Here is an 18,336-nt window from a genome sequence, read left to right as displayed (position 1 = left end):
ATTAACATATTGCTAACAGCACTACAGCGTTTTATCCCAAGGTATTAGATCATACAAATCCAGTAAAGAGACTAAAGACACCAGACGGGTTAATTCTTAACCAGTAATTGCTAACTAATGAGGGCTTAAAAACAACTAAACTAAGGACCTGCCCCAGATCAAATGAACTCTAGATGAGGGCAAGATGTGTGTTACTGAAAGAAAAAGCTGTTATTTTTACAATACATAAATTATATGGTAATAACTAAGTATATGGGGGATGAAGTATACATTTGCATTCTTTCCATGATTTTTATAATCTACTCACCCTGAGGATTCAATGTAAGTACTCTCAGGGGAGTGGAAGGGCAGAGAGTTCATGTGAGTTTATAACTTTCTGCCGTTAAGTTTAGAGATAAGAACAGAAATCATCTGTTTCCTTGGGGAGGCCTTTTCACTTAATCAAATGAAATATGTCTGTAATTTTTCAAGTGTTGAACACTTTGATGTTTTATTCAATAAACTGCGCAACGTCTTTAGGTTACAGAATGCTAAATATCTCCTGCAAAGTCTCAAAAGTGGTGGAATAAAATGGTGGAATACAACGTAACAGGGTGTGTTGGCCCTTATAGAAGGCTACAGCCTGTTCCTAATTTCATCTCAGAATGGGCGAAAGGGTGATTATTAGACTATTTAGGAATAAATCCTGTTCCTCAGAAACCAAAGACGCAGCAAGACCTGGAGTAGGGCTTTCCACCAGGAGAGCTGGGGAAGCAGCCCTGGAGAGTCTGGGGAAAGGTTCTGTGAAGAGACAGGACACATGGGGAAGGGTAAGTTGTTCAAAGCCTGATGGGGCAGGAGAGAACAGAGCTTCTCATTCCTATGAGGGATACGATTTTCAGCAGAATTAGAGACTGTTAGTGAATACTGCACTAAGAGGATGAAGATTCAGATGCGTGGGAAAGTAAGTGAACGAAAGGCCTGAAGCAATGCAGCATAGCAGTGGGCTGGAGGCCTGTTGTTAGCACCTGCCTTTAGCTAGGGATGCCAGGCTAGAGCTTGCAAGAAAACGTGGGAGGAAGCCCTTTTCACTTCCTTGTGTTAAGGATGAAAGAGCAAGGTAGGAAAGGACTATTGAGTTGTTTGGTTCTGGAAGGATGAAGAAATTCCTTAGCCTTGGGGGGTGGGGGGTCAGTCAATCATTGATACCTGCCTTGCATCAAAAGAAATGAACCCTGATACAAGAAATGGACCACTGAGCTCCTACACCAGTGGTCCTCAATCTTTTTTCTCTGGCAGGCGCCAGATGACAAGCCACGGAGGACTGTGGCGGTGGATGAGCATCTGCCGAAATTCCGCCAAGCGACATCGTCAATAGGTATTGCTGCTGAAATGCCATCAACAAACAGCATCATCCATCTGCTGAAAATTGGCAGCATTTCAGCAGTGATGCCTCTGGATGACGCAGCTTGTCGGTGGCATTTCGGCAGGTGCTCGTCCACCGGCCAGTACGTGGGTGCATTTAGACACCCCAGCGGGCGCCATGGTGCCTGCAGGCACCACATTGGGGACCCCTGTCCTACACTAATAGGTGGCAAAAGGCATGGCTCAAGGAGGGTCAAATATGTGTGGTGTTTTGTGTATGGACGTTTCTTTATCACAGAAAGGGAGGGTTTTTGCTTTGGTTGGAGAGCCAAAGTACCAAAATCACCCAGCCAAATAGCCAGTGGAAGATCATCATAAGGAAGGAAACTGAGGTAGTGATCTGACACCTGGGAGGGAAGAATACATTACTACAACAAATAAAATCCTGTCGTTCCATTCAGTAAGAAGAAAAAATGCTTTAAGCTAAACATGTAGTTTATACACAGTCTGTTGAACATTCACTTGGAGACAGTATTTAATAACTGTGGAATCCATAGCAAGGGAGGAAAAATTTTGAACACACCAAGGTTGGTAGTGCTTATCTGAGGGATAAAAGTGAGGCTGAAGAATGTACTGTGTAAGATTGCTAAGTGTTGCTGTCATAAATAGATAGCTAAGGGTTAATGTTTCTTTACTGTAAAGGTTTAACAAAGGGAACCAAAACACCTATGACCAGCGGACCAACCTCGGAAGACTGGATTTTTCAAAGTCCAGGAGGGATTTTGGGGGTCTGAGTCTTTTGTCTGAACTTCAGCTATGAGAAGGTTCTTTATAGTCTTTCTAATCTGTTTCCAAATTGTAAGTACACGGTAGAAGGAAACAATATTAGTGCTTTTACGTTGGTTTTGGCTGGTATTATAGAATGGTGATAGCTTGCTGTGAATGTATCAAATTGGATATCCTTTTGAATCAGAACTGGTTTATCATTTTTTCTAATAAGCAATAGCCTTATTGTCACTTGTGATGCAGAGATATATGATCTCTATGTCCGCTTGTCTGGTCTTTTATATAAAGTTTTTTCTTTGAAGACCTATGTTTGAGTTTTCTCTCTGGGTAGGCTAAGAAAGAGGGACGAAGGGAATTCTCTTTTGGTTTAGATCTCAGAGAGGTTAAGGACTCTGGAGCACCAGGGAATTGGTGGAGGGGGAGGAGAGATAGAAGTCTTTTCTTTCCGTTGTATTTGGTGTTTGTCTCTTGTGAAAAGAAGAAAAAGACATAAGAATATAATCTCTGCATCAAGTGACAATACAGGGCTTATGTGCTTACAAAGAAGTGAATATGAATAAACAGTCTGATTACAAAAGATGTATCCAATTTGAAACAGTCCAGGAAGCTAATCAGAGTACATGTATATATCAACCGAAGTAAACATAAAAAGCCTCATATTGTTCTTTCTATTCCTGTGGTACTTTACCAATTTGGAAACGAGAAGATAAGAGAGATAGAAGAACCTTCTCATAGCTGAGAGACAGACAAAGACTCAGACCCCAAAAATTCCCTCCCTGACTTTGGAAAAATCCAGTTTCCTGATTGGTCCTCTGGTCAGGTGTTTGGTTCCCTTTGTTAACCCTTTACAGGTAAAAGAAACATTAACCCTTAGCTATCTATTTATGACAGTTGCCTATAAGTAGTAAGCAAGCTGGACAACAGTTTGATGACACTGATCCCAGAGGTTTCTGGACTGAGTCCTACAGTGGAAACTTTACCAAAAGGCTGGAATCACTTAAAGCTGTTGCTCCTTCTGCCGCAGAAGAGAAATGGACATATCTATTGGCTGTTGTACATAATAGTGGATGTGCAGCTGGAAACTGCTGACATGCATACAGTCTGTGGTTACTCTGAGGAACTGGAAAGTATTTAAGTGTATTATGAAGAATTATAAACTATATTTAGTTTTTATCAGTAGAGATTCCTGCAGATACAATTCACGGCATCTTTTCCCTAAAACAAAGACTGCATGGGAAGTTCCTACTTATTCTGATGAGGCTTCAAGACTATAAGTTACAGTATGTCTAGGGGAAAATATATGGCAATATTTGCAGAGTTTGTTCGATGAGCATGGGGAACTGGTAAAAAGGAAATTAATCCCTCAATGTGATGTGGCTAGAGAATGAAAGATAGGAGTGGTAAAAATTAAAAGGAATATTACAACTGTGCTCAGCAAACTGCACTGGTTGTCAGTTTATGTCTAGGTGCAGTTCATGGTACTGATTTTTTTTTTTACCTATAAAGACCTTTCTGGTTCGTGTCTTACTGACCACTTTCTGTTCCATTGTTCTATCATAGCCGTTGAGATCAGCCAGGGGTACTCAACCCCCAAGCTGAAAGTCTCAGGATTTGTACATCTGAGGATTCTCAGAGAAGGACCCTAGTCTCTGGATTGCTGATCCTCAGATGATCTGCTTGTTTTGTTTTCAGCCATGCAGGGAATGTTGCTAACCGTAATTATTTACTGAGGCTTTTCCTGAAGAGGTCTGTTGAGTAGGAGGCTCTTAGTTGTGGTCTATGGCGTATTTCAGTTCTATGTATGTGCTCTTAAAGGGATGCAGATAGCTAAATCACACTCTTGTCTGATTATTTTTATTATCCACAATTATTAGGCAATGCATACACGATTACTGTCATGAAAAGAGATTAGCGACATCTCTATTTTTGACAATTGGTTTCCTTTTTGCAGTTTGTGTACAGTCAATTTTGCTGCTTCCCTTGTATTCCCCTATCCTATTATTTACATGTGGGCCTTTCAGGGGGAAGTCAAATCTTTATAAAATACGAAAATGTGATTATAGAAACTTAAAATTGCCAGGGAACACTCAGGCAACTGTAATACCAAAAACTACTTTTAACTCACTTTTTGAAATTGATTATATTTCAAGTTGAATTTTGACAGACTACAAGTTGCCTGGCTCTCCCTATTCTTGGCTGTCACTAGGCTCTCTTGCTATCTTAGTCCTCTAGCATCGCATCTGGTCTCCGCATCCTTCGTTCTCCTGGACTAGAGGGGCAACTGGGTCCATGTTGATGCGTCATCATAGAAGAAGATCTTTGATGAAGTGAGGTTTACATTAGTGAAAAAATGGAATCTTTGTGAAAGTGCTTAGCTGGTTGAAGGAGAACCTCAGGTCCTATGACTCTCCTATACCTTCCCTAAAACAGGAGCCAATGTGGACAAAACTTGGAATCTTCATTCTGTGGGAAATTCTGACACTTCAAAATGTCCTTACACAAAACCACGATCTTGTTTATCTATTATCTGTTAAGGTTGGTCTATGCATAATTTGCCTAAGATAAAACCACAAAAATAAGAAAATGAAAAGTTAACGCATATAATAGTACATCTCCTTCCTTTGCTCAGAGACCACAAAGCTCACCACTAGCACTGCCACCAAACAGTACACCACAGAAAAATCACTACAGCTTGAACTCTAACCTAGTCGGGAAGCCAGCTTTCCAGTACACCCCTCTCCAAACTTGAGTATCTGCAGCGGTTTCCTAGAACTGTGGAGAATGGATGGTCCTGGAAGTCTGGATGGTTTGTGGTAAAGGGGACATGTGGAAAAGGTATAATGGAAAATACACATCAAAAATATCTTACCATCTGCCACTGGTTTTGGCTGAGAACTCTTCAGACGCAGCGAAGGTCTGAAACGAGTTCGGTCATTGAAGCTCCAGCTCTTTTGCACTTTGGTTGGGCTGCCCTCTGCAGTAACGTCAGTACCTGGTGATCGTCGATCTCCAGCTGATGCCTGCCTGTTCTTAATACTCTGCCCTCTTGGGCTAGCCATTCGTACTCGCTCTTTAAAACTTAACTTCTGGCTGTGAAAGGAGAAAGATATATTATTTCATATTTAATTCATTCCAATTTCCTTTGTAATGCCTAGACATATAGATATATTTATTTCCAGCAACTAAACTAAAGATAGCACAATGTAGATTTTTAACCAGTGTTTCATGGAATATATTCATTCATTGGGATAACGCTAATTTGAAAATAGTATAATTCTATAGAGACATTATCATTGATAGTGTAAAATGATTGCAGTGAGAGTGTATAGTAAATCTAACAAAATGTAATCCAGTAATAATGGTTTAACCTTACAGACATACATTTAAGGTTAGGACTTAAATTTTAGATGATTATAAATATATTTCCATGTAAGACAGCCCAGCTCAGTGCATTTCTGATCATCTCTACAGATAAACAAGACAAATTGTTCTATTATTTCTGCATGCCATGTAGTTTTTGTTTTTTAAACAAGCAAGATTAATGTTATTGTTATGTTCATGCATTTTCAAGACATGACATTTTCCAACATTTCATACACATTATTAATGATCACATAAATTTAACAGTCTTTGTTACAGCATTCATTTGGACAAGACAAAAACCAAAATGAACAACCCTTGCCACAGAAATGTTATTGATGTGATGGCTGATTCACAAAAATGTGATATTATACTGTATGTTTAATAAAGTAATTTCCTGTCTTTGAGCTGGGAACTGATCAGCTGGAACAGCCACTAGCAGATGGTACTTTAGGACTAGTCAGCTGCAATAGCCTGGCTATGCTAGAGATTGTGACCGCTTGATCTAAGGTGGCCTGTACATTGGGAGAGCTACAGGAAAATGTTTTTCTTCATGCACTTGTGACTTTTCCCTTCTACTGACCCATGGGTAAGAGTCTGGGCGCTCCTAATTTACAAAATGTACAATCCAGCTTTGTTCATGTTTGTATGTGCTATGTAATATACATGATTTGATCACTCTGGCTGTTTTCATGTAACACTTTTCCATCTTTATTTATGTATAATTTGAACTATTAATTGTCACTATTTTACATATGGGACACAAATAGGAAACGGAAAGGAGTAATCCACTTTGAACCTGAGTATGCAGTTTGGAGGCATGAAGATGTGTTGTATATACGTGATTTAGTTCAATAATCTATACAAGGGGAGAGTTTTCCTGCACAATGATCCTATTCTTGCAAGGGATGGGTTTGACAGACACAACTGTATTGTGGCTATATCACAAATGTGGGAATTTTCCGTAATATTTTTATGAACAACGTGTGTGTTCCCATCTGTCTTTCTATTGTTACCTACTGGATATAAAGGGGTTAAATTGCTTTTCCTGGAATTGAGCAGGAGGTATGAGGTGTTTGGGCCGTGTAGCTCTCTCTCTGGTTTCTGTGGTTAGGGGCTACCCTGGGGCTTGGGCAGCCTGGGTTCAAGTCTCTGTTCTGCCACAGACTGCCTATGTGATCTTGTGCAGCTTGCGTAGGCCTAGATCATCAAAGGTAATTAGTCCTTTTATGAACAACGTGTGTGTCCCCAGCAGGAGGTATGAGGTGTTTGGGCCGTGTAGCTGTCGGGGGTAGTAGGAATGCGCCATTAGGAACTGGGCGGGACTCAACCTAATGAATGGAAGATCCTCTTGAGGCAAGGGAATCTCAACAACCAAAGATTAACTCAGTACAGTAGAGCAGAGTAACTGGATGGAGGAGTCCTGCTGAACGTGTGAACACAGCATGGCTGTGTCTGGAGAACAAAGACACAAAGGTGTCAAGTGTTTATGTTAAGAAAAGCAGAGTTCACACACACAGGGAAGCTCACTGGGGACTTAGAGACAAAGGGAATGGGGGAGAGGAGATAGGAGGAAATAGGGCATGGCAAAACCTTGTCTCCCCCCAGTGTGAAACCTGTCCTAAATCTGCCTCTCTCAGGGTAACCCCAAGACTTTCAGCCTTCCAGGTCACTAATAAATTGTTACTTTATCTTGAAAAGTCTGCCTGGTGCTGCTGCAGATATTTACTGAAGTGCACTGTGTTCTGAAGCAGGGGGAAAGTATCTTGCAGGAGTCTGGCTTGGCTGGATTGCTGCAGGCAGCCATCAAGAGACAGGGATTGGTGGGGCTTGAAGGTCTAGTTTTGGAGTTGTGGAGGCCACTGGCCTGTTCCTGTGGAACAGTAGGGATCCTTGGAGTCAAGCACACTAATGCGATATTCCTAAGGAGACCAGTTAAAGGCTGAGACATAGACCAAACCCTGCGAATCCATGACTGGCCACTCATAGGAGAGCCTTGAGTGAATTTATTGACTCTTGCAAAAGGGACATGGTGCTCCAGTGGCAATAAACCTTTTTGGGGGTCATGGCAAAGACTATCTGCTTGTTGTTCATTACACTGAGATGTAGCCTGTTCGTCTTCCCTCGTGGTCCCTGTATTTTACTGTAAGACACTAAAAAGAAGTGTTTTGAACAGAAATGTATTTTGCAAATAAAAAGAAATATTAAAATGCACTGTTCAATGTCTACCTGCTTAAACAAACTATATTCTGAAAAGACAGGGTTCTCATATGTAACTATATGAAATGGAATCACATGAGCTTCTGAGGTTATGAAATTTTCAGATAATCAGACAATCTTTGTCCATGCATCGCACTATGTCTCATACAGCTGAGACTGGCTGAGAGGCAGTAGGCGGCAAGCAAAGCACATGCTGAGCAGCTTATAATGAGGTCAGTTTCAAGAATGCTATAAAACATCAGTAGAAAGATCTTCATTAGACAAATATGGCATGTTATATCCCTTTAAAGAATAGTTGTTTCTGAAATTTCTCAATCTAATCCCTTTCTCCCCCTGCCCAAAGTAAGCAATTTTTGAAACAAACATGGGATGATACTGGAAATGTCATCTCTTTCCATTGCAAAATATTAATCACACCTGGAACACTAAATCCTGTAGTGTATTGAATACAAAAGACTCTCAGAACCTATAATCTGAAAGAAAAGCAAGTTCTAAGGTTTGTTTTACAGTAACAGTTACAGTTCAAGGCTCCGTTCAACTCTCAGTAACTTTTGTTTATAAACTGTCATGAGAATGTAATCTAGGAGGCAGTCGTTTAATAGCCACGCTACAATGTATTCAGACTAGCGTGCATGAATTACATAATACAAATGTATTTCTTATTATAGGTACTATCTCTGTACATGTGCTCCCCATATACTGTATTTGCTGTACCCAGAGGTAAAAAAAATAATAATTATTACTCAAGCAAGAAAATCAAATGATTATTTCCTAGAGAAATTCTATGAAGCAAAAACTTTATGGACATGTCACTTTGTCCTACATTAATTTAAATGATTGGAAAATTGATAAGGTAACCATAACAAGGATCGATAAGGACTATATTATATTACCCCACTAAATGCAAGCAAAAAAAAATAGATGAAGAGTACGTATTACTGCTGCTAAATCAACTCATTTGTACTAATATAAATCTCTTTTCTCTCATTTTTTTAAAAGTTGTCATGGATGTAGTGCCTTGAATGAATGCCATCCTGTTGATGTTCAGTAGAGACAAACATGACATCATGAAACTGTATGGGGTAGACTGTGGCGTGTGCTCACACATTGCTGTGGACTGTCAGTTTTCTGGGATTAGTGCTTGAGGGTCCTCTTAGTCTCCATGCAAGATTTCTTGTAACCTGAATGCTGACCCAGATGGCAAAAGCTCTAAGGCACTGATTCAGGGAAGCAAATGGTTTAGTGCTTTCCTGAAGAGGCATGTCTTCTGAATCAGGGCCCAAGTGTCCAGAATCTGAATGAGCCCCACTATCCCCTACCCTGTAGCAATTTTGTTCTTTTTGGGGGGATGACGCTGTTCTTTGTTGCTTATATTTTATCTGTTCAATCTTTTATGCCTTTCTATTTGTTGACTTTGACAATGGTAATCTACTTGGACCTACTGTGTTCTTTTTCTGCCTGTTGCAGAATTCTGTATACTTCTATAGCTATAGTGCTGGAGCTTTAAAGTCTTGAAGGGCAAGTCTATCCTACAGCACTACATCGGCACAGCTGCACTGATGCATCTTCACCATGGTATCGTGTCTGGTGAAGATGTGCTATGCTGACGGCACCTCAGCGAGAAGCATAAGCTATGTTGGCAGGAGAGCCTCTCCGGCCGATATAGTGCTGGTGTGGACAGCGCTAAACTTGCATTGCTTGGAGGAAGGGGCTTTTTCACACCTTTGCGTGACATAAGTTAAATTGACTCAGGGCCATTCTTCACGACAGGGAGATCGACGCCACTGCAATCAATGCAGAGGGTGTTGATTTAGCAAGTCTAGTGAAGATCCGCTAAATTGATAGCAGAGCACTCTCCGGTCAACTCCAGTACTCCAGCTCCCTGAGAAGATTAAGGTAAGTTGACATGAGAGTGTCTCCCATCAACGGAGCACAGTGAAGACACTGGGGTAAGTCAACCTAAGCTACGTCGACTCCTGCTACATTATTCATGTAGCTGGAGTAGCGTAATTTAGGTCAACTTACCCCCACAATGAAGACAAGCCCTTAAGCGGTAATGTAGACCTGCCCTAAGAGTGGATTAGTAATAACTGGAACCTTTGGAAAAAAGAAAATTACTTCTCTTTAATTTTTGTACTCTGAAGGCATTAGTTATAACATCTCACCCACTTAGTGCCCGACCCTGGTACTCAACATACACATGAATTGTTCTCTTGCATAGGGCTGTACTCCTTTTAATTTTTCCCAAATTCTTTATTTTCTATCCTTCACTTATGAAGGAACTGCTAGGGGGGAGACACTAGAGGTCACTGTGGCTTCTCCGGAGGGGCAGTGAACAATATTCTCTAATGGACCAAATGACTTTATAAGCCTGATTACTCCAACTGGGTACACATAACTCCTTTTGAAATCTACCTGAGTCACACACATATATTTGATAACCCAACCCTAGAAGTTTAAGATGTAAGACTTCTCCACCAGCCTCATGGTAGAAGTGTGAACCCAAGAATGGTAATGTTATACCTTGTACCTGCTATGAGCGTAGGCAAGAATTCCAAGAAGTAATTTTAGTTTAGATTTCAATGCAGTAATGGAATTTTAAAAGAATATATTTGAAGATTTTTGTGAATGAAGTTGAAAAATAGTGCATTTATTTCAAATTAGTCTCTGGACAAATAGAAACTATATTTTTGCTCATTTTATAATTTCAGTCTGAGACTATAATGACTTTTTGAAATCATTAAAAAAAACTTTAAAAAAATTGATGCAGCAAGTTTTTGGCATAGAGCAGAGGATTCTCCCCTGAGATTCATAAGCTAGAAATTACCATGTTTGGCAAAAGATAAAAAGGTCAACAGAGTCCAGTTGAAGCAAACCATTGTTTTAGCATGCAATCCTCTACACTGTAGATAATGCACTGATTCAGGCACTGCCTCCAAGGGAATTCTTCTCAGTAGCAATCATAAATTTAAGTTATTGAAATAGCCTAGTGTGTGATACCTTAGTATTCCCCACTATTTAACGTTTATTTGACATGGGAACACAGCCTCCACTGTTGCAGTAATTCTCTTGGATTTAGGAAAATGTAGTTATCCCAAATATCGAAGAATTGTTTTAGCTCTTTATAGGATCAAAAAGTTCAAGTCTCAGGCGGAAGAGGGTACTCAGGCTTAGAAAAGCCAATGTGTGCTGCACTCTGCAGTTGTCAGTTGCATGAATTTTGAGGTGCTGACACACTATACTATAATATACAACACTTCATTGCCATTGTATTAATACAGCACTGCAGGCAACAAGCAACAGGGAAAATTACAAGCACTTAAAACAAATCAAGAAAGGAGCCTAGGAGAAGTAAGAAATTGTAAAGCACTAAGAAGGGGAAGTAAACTGATCATGCACCTGATGTTAGTGGCATTCTCAAATATCATGTGAATAGATAGGATGCTGGATACCTATGTTTCCGAGAGCTGTACATCCTGAAGAGCTTCTGTTTATTACTATAAAGCTTACTAGGAGTGAGGGGAAATAGAGGATTGTATTACTAAGCATTCCACTACTAGGAAAGGAGTTAGGTTTTCCATTTAAGCCAAGACAGGTTCCAGATCACTGACAATTCTTTTCTCACAATGGTGGAGGCAAAGATAATAAACAAGGTAATCGTTTAATTTTAAATCTGCTATGAGAAACAAATTACAATACTGTATATGGAGATTCCAAAATATAATACATTTAAAAGAACCAATCAAATGAGTAGTAATAATAGGTCTTTCCTCGAACTCCTATGCAGGCAAAACTCCCATGGACTGTAATGGAGAGTATTGCTAGAGTAATGGATGCAGGATCAGGCCCACTATTTAGTACTTCTATTTAAAAGAATAATAAAAACCTACACTACTTGAGTGAAATTTATTTTCCTGCAGAGAGAATTATCACAAGGCCTATGCACAACTTGAGGCTCCTGTAAGGTCTGAATATAGGGCTTATGTGAAATGTTCTGCACTGACCTTGTGCTAGATCTCTGCACGGGTGAATTTCACTCATGATGAATAAATTGTTAAATATATATATGAATGCAGTGTATAGGAATTCAGATTGAAAATGGCATGCAGAATTCTAACACTGATTTACAGAATAATTTATTTTACAGAAAATACTAGAATAATATAGTCTAATTTTATAAAAGAGAAAAAACAAAACAGCACTTCTATATAATATTTAGAAATACTAAATATAAACTGTTGTACATTTCCTTAGCAAAATTAATATTCACGAATAGCTCAAAGGCTCAGTTCTGTCCTCCAAACACAGAGTGACAACTTAGCCACACACTGAAAGGTTCTAGGTCCAAACAAGAGTTAATGAATTAAAAATGTCATAATATGTCCAAAATTTATTTTTATAAATAAGAAATTAAAATAATTTTCAGATAAACAGATTAACATTTCTTGTTTGTTTTATTAAAACAGAATTAAGAAGAAAGAGCATGTTCACAAAGCAATCCAATGCAGTGCAAATACAAACATATTTTAATATAAAGAAAGACACCATTTATTTAGTTCACATAGCATCACATGCAAGTCACTTAGCATCACAGTAAAAAGAAGTTAAAGACTAGAGGATAGTTAACTCTAGAAAGTGCATTGCAGAACACTGTATTTACATATTTAATGCAAAAGACCACATTCATTACATATATTTTAACTGATGTAAACATACAGCCATATAACACTGTAAGAACTATTAACAGCCACTGATGACAACACAATACTTAACTTCACTTAAAAAGGCACTAAATGGCCACCAGTGTTTATACTAAAGTCAAAGATATCAGTTAAAAATTAAAAATGATTGATAATTTTTAAAACTTTTCCATTGTATTTCTTTTTCTTTAGGAAAATTCAATTTTAACATGCTATTGTATGTAAGCTGTTGCAAAGTCTTTTAATATCATGCAAAAAAGTGCATTTTGATACCCCATTTTCAAAGGGATTTGGCCACACATCTTCCATTAGTATTAAATCAATGAAAAGTTATTGAAGATATATGGTTAAATCCCCTAGACTACTTTAAAAATATGAACCAATATCTTAATCAAAGGATACACTATCATCTTGATGTTCAGGGATTTACATGTGTAACTTCTATTTATGGTAAAGGGAAATGTGTGTATAAATGCTTACCTGTCAAGGTAGGAATAATTCCCTTCTCTTTTGTGTAAATCATTCTTTTTGAGAAAACAATGTAAGGGGATAAGTAATGACTAACCATACCTACTAATGTCTTTTTGTAAAATCTGAAATCAGTTTTTGAACAGTGTTGTTAAAATAAAAAGGAAGTATGAATAGTGTTTGTAAAGTTTTGATGACGTTATACTGTTCAGTGTAAAAAGACTAAATTGTAAGCGGACTCAATGAGGGAATATATTTATATATGAAAAGACACAAGTTTGACAATATCAAGCTGGTTATGTCTGAAAGACAGACTAAATAAAGTGGATGTAATAGATATCTTAGAATGGATCTAGTAACCTCAAGAGGTATGTGTGTAACGTTAATAGGAGTTACATGCACATCAAGAGAAGAATCAGAATTCTGTAGCTTCAAAAGCAAGAAAGAAAAGTGGCAAGCTGCAGGGCTACTACAGAGATGCCAAGCCCTTGTAAACCAGTTCACCTAATTTTCATGTTTTAGACTGTTGGGATGTCCAAACTCCTCAAATGTGGCTCCACAGCCCGTTAAGTATTACAGGACTGTAATATGTCCCATGTACAGCTGCACTTGTGGGCTGGTTTGGCTCTGGACTATATTTTATTTCTTTTAAAAAGATGTTTTTAGGTGTCATTCAGGTGGTAAGCTCCACCATTCCTTCCTTGGTCACTTTTGTACTGGAGAACTGAATCCTGAACAGCCTATTTCTAGTTTTTGGGATGGTGTAGTTCAGTGGTTCTCAACCTATTTACCATTGTGGGCTGCATATGGGGCCCGCAATGTGTTATGTGGGCTGCATCCAAAACTACCTCTATGGCCGTGAGGATATCACATGGGCTGCAACTCTGTGCTGACTGGGCCGTAGGTTGAGAATCACTGGTGTAATTACTCTTCCAGCCACCTGGCTCTTTTCTGACTCTGCTCTTTGGATCTGAGCTGTCAGTAAGGGGAAGACCAGTATTTACAGGTTGAGTCTGCTGACTGACGTACAGCTGAACAAGGGAAGATCCCTCCTTGGTGTTAGAATGATGATGGATTCTCTGAAATTAGAAGGCCAGATTCAAAGATGCAGCTACAAGCTCCACCAAAATCAATGGGAGTTGTGCCCATCTATCTTATGGCAGAATCTGGCCCACAGACTCTGAACTGGAGAAAATGCTTAAGTCATTATGCTGTAGTAATTGGAGCTGAGATCTTTCCTCAGAATAGGGGTGCGCTCTGTGGCTATGAAGAATAGTAGTGCCCTAGATTTTCCCATGGAAAAACAGAGACAAGAAGGCAAATTTCTGCTAAATTAGGCTGCTAATATAGGACAAAAATGAGATTTCAGGCATTAGTAATAAAAGTTTACAGAAATGATTTTCCACAGTTACAACTTTAGCCAACACATTTTGAACCAACCGTACAAAAGACATTCAAAACCCTGTTATAAAATTTGGAGATTTAAAAATATATAATAAATAGGGAAACCACAAACCTGTTAGAAGTTTCCCCTTGTTCTTTCCTTCAGGTGTCAGGGTATGGGAAGAAAAAACAAATTTGTTATGCAGATAGTAATTGTTAATACTCAGTTACAGATGGTGTTAGATAAATGCTAAATTGTAAATGGATGTGTTAATTAAATTAATGTGAAATACTCAGGTTATAGTGCAAGCACAAAACATTCAAGCAACATTCAGAACTACCATATTTCTGAAAAAAAAACTTCTCAGTTACCTTAATACATGCATAATATGATTAATACATACCACGGCAGACTGAGTTGGCAAAGCACTTACTTAGGCAAAATGCATTGGAGACACGTATATAACAGAAAGCTATAGACTTTTTATTTGATAAAGTTATCTGCAGTAATGAAACATGTTTGACTGATCACAGCAATGGATTTATTTAAAATCATGATTATTATGCTTTATTTTTCTTGGGCTATAATTGTATTCAAGACTATTTTAGATAGGATATAGCTTATTTATATAGCTTCATATTAATTCATCTATGCAAAAGTTGCCCTACACCTGAATATCTATTTGTCTCAAACAATATTTCACATTTATTAAAATCAATATTTGTGAACTCGGTGATAACTTTTAATCTGAAAGCTACTTTTAGTTTGACGTATTCAGGATGAATACTTGTGGTAATGGATCACTTATGGCTCAGTTCTTCTCAACTCTTTGAAATTCACAGATCAGCTTTCTGCAGTCAGCCAACCCTTTTTGGCTAAATTTATCTGGCACATAATCTTCTCTTTACTGTTGCGTGGGCGTTCATCACACTAGTTTAGATGAACAGATGGTCTCTTGCACTGGCCATAATAACAACACCAATAATACTTAGGGCATCTATTGCACCTTTCATGCAAGGCTATCATTGTGTTCCTTTCAAAGCTGTACTTAGTACCCTCCATTCCAAAGTACATGCCCCACATTTGGGGCAGCGGCATATTGCCTTGTGTTAAATTTTTCAGAACTACTGAACAATCTTGGACCATTCCTCTTAAAAGGTGAATTTCTGCCAGAGCATTGAGAATTTTCATCCAAGTTGTGACATCAGTGTACTCTCTATTGGCCAAATTCTTACATTAGAGGTAAGATTTGATATGTATATGATTTTATTCTATTGATTACATGTGTGTATATCCAAGGACATAATATCCCCTAACTAAACTCTTAGTGTATCTGAAGTTATGACTAAAAGCTACATTCCCAAGAGGTGGAATGTCATAAAGTTCTTTGCCACTTTGGAAACACAGATGTTTCTAAAGCCTCACAGTGCAATGTAGAATAATACTGCCTATGGGAATAAAGAGCAGTCACTACATTAATTATATTGCCTGTGCTCCCCTATAGAGGATTTGCCACTGGAGAAGTAAACATGCTGATTTCAAAGATTAATATGGATAACAAACTGAAATTTAAATTTCTACTCAGAGAAATGTAGTTTATGTATAAAGTAATGTAATTAGAGAAACAGGCAATGTTTGCAGTGGATAAATGATTACATGAGCTTCCAAATACATCTGATTCTGGTTTCAAAAATTCGATGGGCCCAATCCGCAGCTGGTGTTGCACAGCTCCATTGACTTAAGTGGAGCTAACCTGATTTACACCAGTTGAGGAGCTGGTACATAATCCCAAATTCCAAGATCCAGGGTAGCTGTTTGTTCTTCAATCAGTAAGCACCGTACGCTGAGCTATGAAGAAAGCACGTTCTGTGGAAACCAGTAGGTATGAGCCCCATAAATACTAACACATCTTTACTATAGTAAGTAGGATGAATTAGTGTGACTTGGAAATGGAGGCTGTGATTATTAATGTGTGTATTGATTACAGTTAAACATAGCTGGCACGGTGCATAGATACTAGTAAAATATTAACCTTTACAAATGAGGGTTCATGAGAAAATGCTTCGAATACTTTAGCATAGTAATATTTCATAACTAAATGGAAATGGATTCTATTTATCTCCACTATGTTTGGAGTCTCTATAATACTGAGCAGATTTGTTAGTTGAGACCTTAATGAAAGGAATTAGAGAGAGAGAGAGAGAGAGAGACAAACCAAACAGAAATACTAATTTTCTATAAGCTTGAACAGACATTAAGAACAGCACCAGCTGCCATATTTGTACCTACTTTGTAGGGCTGCAGGTATGCAAGGCCTTCAAATGAGGCTTCCAGGTAGCAATGGAAACCGATTTCTCATCAGCCGCATAACTACGCCATACACACTACGTGCAGGATATATGATAAAAAGAAAAACAAGGCAAGAGGGAGCAGGGGATGAAACAAAAATTGAAAAGCAGATTAGTAAACCAATACAAGTCATGGCTTTTTTTATCATTCATAGCACTGATACATGCCTGAGGGGTGGAAGAATACTTTCATAATATCGCCAGGTGGCTGCCAGGTTTGTTCGGCTGGAATCAGTGGAATAAAACCGCCAAGAAGCCTGGTATGAGGAAACAATAGAAAAGCACAAAGGAACCAACAATATGTGAAATGAAAATGCCACCATATTGTTTATGGAAAGTCTGGACTTTGTTCAAACCAAGAATATTACCTGTTAGGCTGTCTAAATAAACATTAATACCAACAAAATCTAGCAAAAATTGCTAATCAGGACATGGTAAAATATGGCTAATAATCTCTGGGTAAATATCACAATACAATTAGTAAATAGAAGGTGCATAGTAAGCAGTGCAGTGATTTATTTGTAAAAATCCTACGGGAGAAACGTACACAAAGTTGCAGATTGAAGTAAGAAGGGCGTAAGAATTAGAGCTGAGCAAATAAATATTTTTTTGGTTTGGGGCCAAACTGAAAAATGAGAAAAAAAATTGTTTCAGGTTCAAAAATTCATATAGTTGTTTCAGTTTTTCTCACCAAAACAAAAGCCAAAAAACAAACAAACAAACAAACAAAAACTCATTCAACCTGATATTTTTTGGGGGGTGAGGGGAATGTTTTGTTTTAGGTGGTTTTTTTACCCTTTAAAATGTTTTTTAACATTCAGAAATGAAACCGTGTTTCAAAATTAAGTCAAAATGGTTTTTTTTTGAAAATATCAAAATGTCCTATTGAGACTTTTTCCAATTTTTTTCATTTTTCATTCTGCTGAAACTATTTGCCCAATTCAATCCAAATGTGCAAATAGTTTTGTTTGACTTTTCACTGAAAAATATTCACCCAGCTCTAGTCATAATATAGTTTGCAAAAAAAATTAGAGGAAAGGTAGAATATTCTCCTTGGTTCAGGCATTTTTACCATTTAAAGCTATGAAACAAATAATTTGGAGGGTGGAAAGCAAATACACAGTATCAAAAGTATTTTCAACTCTTAGATTTATAATTGGACAAAAATGGGGAGCGAGATCTTCAGCTGGTGTAAGGTGATGTAGTTAAATTGTAGCTACATTGACTTCACCAGCTTACACCCAGCTGAGGATCTAGCCAGTTAGGTTAAAAGGTTTCCTGTATATTGTTCCCTCATTTCCAATATGTACTGCCATGCCATGCTAATATGAGCCCAGTCTCCACTGACATCAGTGGAGAGACACCAATTTACACCAACTTAGAATCTATGTCTATATCAGGGGTAGGCAACCTATGACACGGGTGCTGAAGGCGGCACGCGAGCTGATTTTCAGTGGCACTCACACTGCCCAGGTCCTGAACACTGGTCCGGGGGCCTCTGCATTTTAATTTAATTTTAAATGAAGCTTCTTAAACATTTAAAAAAACTTATTTACTTTACATACAACAATAGTTTAGTTCTATATTATAGACTTATAGAAAGAGACCTTCTAAAAACGTTAAAATGTATTACTGGCATGCGAAAACTTAAATTAGAGTGAATAAATGAAAACTCGGCACAGCACTTCTGAAAGGTTGCCAACCCCTGGTCTATATGGTCCTTTCA

At 38.2% G+C, this 18,336-nt stretch overlaps 1 protein-coding gene across 1 annotated transcript in view; it reads right to left on the bottom strand.

The window, feature by feature from the left end:
• KCNQ5 (potassium voltage-gated channel subfamily Q member 5) overlaps positions 1-18,336 on the bottom strand; it is a 539,982-nt gene that overhangs the window by 23,938 nt on the left and 497,708 nt on the right. Inside the window, exons 8-10 of the mRNA XM_075063805.1 lie at positions 16,552-16,646; positions 14,395-14,421; positions 5,000-5,220 (exon numbers count right to left, since the gene is read on the bottom strand). Coding sequence (XP_074919906.1) covers positions 5,000-5,220; positions 14,395-14,421; positions 16,552-16,646 — 343 coding nt within the window. The remainder of the gene's footprint in view (positions 1-4,999; positions 5,221-14,394; positions 14,422-16,551; positions 16,647-18,336) is intronic.

Source organism: Chelonoidis abingdonii, chromosome 3 (assembly GCF_003597395.2).
Source record: "Chelonoidis abingdonii isolate Lonesome George chromosome 3, CheloAbing_2.0, whole genome shotgun sequence".
Classification (NCBI taxonomy): domain Eukaryota; kingdom Metazoa; phylum Chordata; order Testudines; family Testudinidae; genus Chelonoidis; species Chelonoidis abingdonii.
The sequence above is the reverse complement of the archived record's forward strand: the minus strand, read 5'-3'. Positions and strand labels throughout refer to the sequence as shown.